At 55.4% G+C, this 3938-nt stretch overlaps 1 protein-coding gene across 2 annotated transcripts in view; it reads right to left on the bottom strand.

Moving 5' to 3' along the window:
* Positions 1 to 810: 810 nt before the first annotated feature.
* Positions 811 to 3938, bottom strand: part of SERINC2 (serine incorporator 2) — a 30866-nt gene continuing 27738 nt past the window's right edge. For both annotated transcript variants that reach the window (XM_011974012.1, XM_011974013.1), the window contains 2 exons: positions 2289 to 2510; positions 811 to 1430 (listed from right to left, as the gene is read on the bottom strand). In XM_011974012.1, coding sequence (XP_011829402.1) covers positions 1295 to 1430; positions 2289 to 2510 — 358 coding nt within the window. In that variant the 3' untranslated portion in view covers positions 811 to 1294. The remainder of the gene's footprint in view (positions 1431 to 2288; positions 2511 to 3938) is intronic.

The raw sequence follows: 3938 nt of genomic DNA, 5'->3' as shown, positions 1-3938 counted from the left end.
TCCCTACAAATGGAAGAGATGAATGGCCTGCGGTCCATCGTCGTAACAAGACCAGGCCTTGGGGCCCTAGCCAGGAACCTGTCAGTCGCCCTCACATCTCTCTGCCCTTGCGAGATGGGGGCTGATGTTATTTCTCAAGAACCCGCTGTGCCAGGCAGTTTGCATGGGCTGCTCCCTCTGATCCTCACAACAGCCTAGCAGTGGGTGGCATCGTTCCCAATGAATGGCCCAGGGAAGAGAAGGACCCATCTGGAGCTGGACAGCAGCCCCACGGCTTCCGTGGTACAGAGGGATTGGGGCCAGCCTGGCTGACTCAAGAGCTCCTCCCCACGGCACCCCAAGGCCTGGGGTTTGACTCACCAGGGCAGGTACCAAAGGTGGTAATGATTCCAGGCAGGTCAGAGGTGGGCAGGACCTTGAGGCAGGCCCTGGTGAGAGGGGCCCTGAAGACCACCTTCTGGCCCTGTCATCGCCCCCTCCACGCCCCGTGACTCGCTCTCACTGCTCTCCCTCGGATGATCAGATGGTTGGGCAGCCTCCTGCTGGCCCCACTGCCTCCAGGGTCTCCTTTTCTGACCACCAGACACACCCCTTTCCCAAAACCCTGGTTTGCCCCTCCTTCCTCATTGGCCCCCTCCCCTCAGGCGCTCCATGACCCAGAAGACAGAGCCCAGGCCATTCTGTCTGCCTTTGAGGCTCCTCCTGGTCTGGCCCTGATGTCCCAGCCTCCTCTGCCCTAACATTCCATTCCCAAACCCCACACCGGCCCCCATGCAGTGGGGCTCCATGCTGAGGGTGAGGGGCACAGAACATGGTACACGCACTGGCTTGTTTATTAGACAAAGTCTTAGAGACACAGTAAGGCACAAAGTCCAGGAAGGGGGCAGGGTCCCCTGGGGGATGTGACCAGGAACACCATGGCCTCAGTGCCGGATGCCTCACTGTGGTGGGAGCTCTCTGCCCTCCAGCGGCTCTGAGCGGCTGTCTCCAGCAGCCTGGCTCCCATGGAGCCTGAGGACAAGGGAGCCCTTTCATCCCGAGACGCTGAGTATGGGCAACGGGGGGAGGGGAAGGAAGAGGCAGCTCCACCATGTGGGTGTGGCAGGGGGATGGGGCTTCTCGGACCCTGAAGGCACTAAGACTAGAGGGCCTGGCTCAGGGGCAGGTCCTGGAGCTGGGGCAGCAGTGGGGGCTCAGCCTGGCTGATTGGTGCGGGGAGGGGGCAGGTTGGCTGTCACTGAGCTGAGAGGCACCAGGTGGCAGGAGGCACCAGGTGGCAGGCTGTGAGGCTGCCTCAACTGAAGTCGCGGTTGCGCAGGAGGAGTGGGGCTACCAGGGTCCACAGGTAGAGGAGCAGCCCCGCCCAGCTGGCACAGATCTTCACCCACACGGCAGTCCACGTGCTGATCATCTTCCGGGTCTCGCCCGGCCTGGAACACACCATCTTCCCCATGAGCCCGGTGCCCAGTCTGGTGACTTCCGTCTTGGCCCCTGGCCTTATGACCCAGTTGTGACCCCGGACTTCAACTCTGGCTCTTCCACTGTAACTCCAGTCCGTCTCTGACATTTTTAACACCTGGCCTTGTGACCGTGGACAGAGCTCCTGACCTCGACTCCCATCTTGAGTCCAGTGTTAGTCCGTGAGATTGTGACCTGCCTCCTGGTCTCCAACTTTGTGATCCTAATTCTGGGACCTCAATCCTAGCCTCTGAACTTCAGACCCTGGAGCTCCTGACCTTAGTCCTGACTGTTACCCTTGATTCTGACCTTTGATCCTGTAACTTAAGAGTAGCTCCTGACCTCATTACCGTCATTTAGCTCCTTGACCCTGCCACTTCAATCCTGGCTTTATGGCCTCCTACTATCAATTTTAACTTTAACCAAATGACCAAATTTTTGACACTAAATGACCACAATCCCAGCCCTAGAACCTCATGACTTCTATCCTTGACTTGTAACTTTGGTTCTGAACTCCACATCCTCATCCTAACCTTCCAACCATGAAGCCCAAATCTGACCCCATGACCCCTGATTTTTAAACCCCACCTGCCCTGCACAGGCCCAGCCCCAGCTGCTGTGCCTTCCCTGGTTCAGTCTCCTAGTGAAGGTGCGGGAGCTGAGCAGATGAAGGCACTGGTGGGGAAACTGGAGCAGGGAAGGGGCAGGCTCTATGGACACACCCCCACCCCCAAGCCTTAAGCAGACATCAGGAAAACCCAGTGAGGAGAGATGTGTGGACCTGCACCCCGCACCCCTGGGCTCTGTCCATGCCCCACTGGGTTACGCACTTGTACCAGTTGGTGAGCGTCATCATGATGTGCAGTGAGGCCAGCACCAGGCAGAAGTGGAAGAAGGAGTAGCTGTAGGTGACGCCGTCCTGCTCGTTGTCAAAGGCCCGGCCCTCACAGGCCGCCACCTGCTGCTGCTGCTGCTGTGTGGCCTGTAGCATAGGTGGGCCCTCCTCGGTCTGCATCAGGCTGTTCACCTGCCGGTGGTCTGAGGAGCGCAGACTGCAGGGGAGGGAGGAAGGTGGGCAAATAGATAGCCCTGGCGTTGGTCATAACACTGGACGCAAATGGTCCCAGAGCCTCGGAGGCCAGCGACCCGGTTACTGGGCCCAGGAGTTAACAAACTGCTTTGCCTCTCAACTCTACCCCTACCCCCACTCCCATTTTCTGTGTGACCTTGAGCAAAACAATTAACCTCTCTGAGCCTCTGATTCCTTGTCTGTAAAATAAGGGATAATCGTACCTCCTCTAGAGGGCTGCTGGGGGACTAGATGGAATAATGACATAAGGTCTCTAGCATAGTGTTTGGCACAGAATATAAATTCAATCAACAGTCACTGTTGTTAGGATTATGCCTTTGCCATTTCCATAAACACGTATCGAGTACCTAATACTACAAAGCACCATACCAGGTACTACATCCATTAAGAATGTTAATAATTAATCACACTCGTTTGCCATTAATTTTAAGTTTCCATTTTATTAATGTCAGGTGGTTTTACCAATGACCTCCCTTCCCTTCGTGCTTACACTAAAAAAAAAAAACAGCAGTAATGATTGTATGTCATGCTTTCTGCGATAAGCCTTGATGTTTTTAACAGAATTTGATCGTTTGAGACATAAAAATTTTTGAAAAACCAACTCCCATTTCCAAAAAAAGTGAAAAGAAGGAGAGCTGGATTCTAGTCCCACCACACCAGCAAATTGAGAAATCACCCCTTGCTGTGCATCAGTGCGTCCCTACCCAACCTACCTACCCTATTCACCCTATCCACCCTACATACCCTATCCACCCTGCCTACGCTACACACCCTATCCACCCTATCCACCCTATCTACCCTACAACCACCCTATCCACCCTATCCACCCTCTCCACCCTGCCTACCCTACATACCCTATCCACCCTACCCACCCTATCCACCCTATCCACCCTATTCACCCCACCTACCCTACACACCCTATCCACCCTAACCACCCTACCCACCCTATCCACCCTCTCCGCCCTACCCACCCTATTCACCCTCTCCGCCCTGACTATCCTACATACCCTATCCACCCTACCTACCCTACCCACCCTATCCACCCTACCCACCCTATCCACCCTAACCACCCTATCCACCCTACCTACCCTACACACCCTACATACCCTACCCACCCTACCCACCCTATCCACCCTACCTACCCTACACACCCTACACACCCTACCCACCCTACCCACTCTATCCAACCTAGGTTAGGTTACACCCTAACCACCCTGCCTACCCTATCCACCCTACCTACCCTACATACCCTATCCACCCTACCTACCCTACACACCCTATCCACCCTACCTACCCTACACACCCTATCCACCCTATCCAACCTAACCACCCTATCCACCCTACCCACCCTACCCACCCTATCCACCCTACCCACCCTATCCACCCTACC

Source organism: Mandrillus leucophaeus, unplaced genomic scaffold (genome assembly GCF_000951045.1).
Source record: "Mandrillus leucophaeus isolate KB7577 unplaced genomic scaffold, Mleu.le_1.0 Scaffold141, whole genome shotgun sequence".
Taxonomy (NCBI): Eukaryota; Metazoa; Chordata; class Mammalia; order Primates; family Cercopithecidae; genus Mandrillus; species Mandrillus leucophaeus.
The sequence above is the reverse complement of the archived record's forward strand: the minus strand, read 5'-3'. Positions and strand labels throughout refer to the sequence as shown.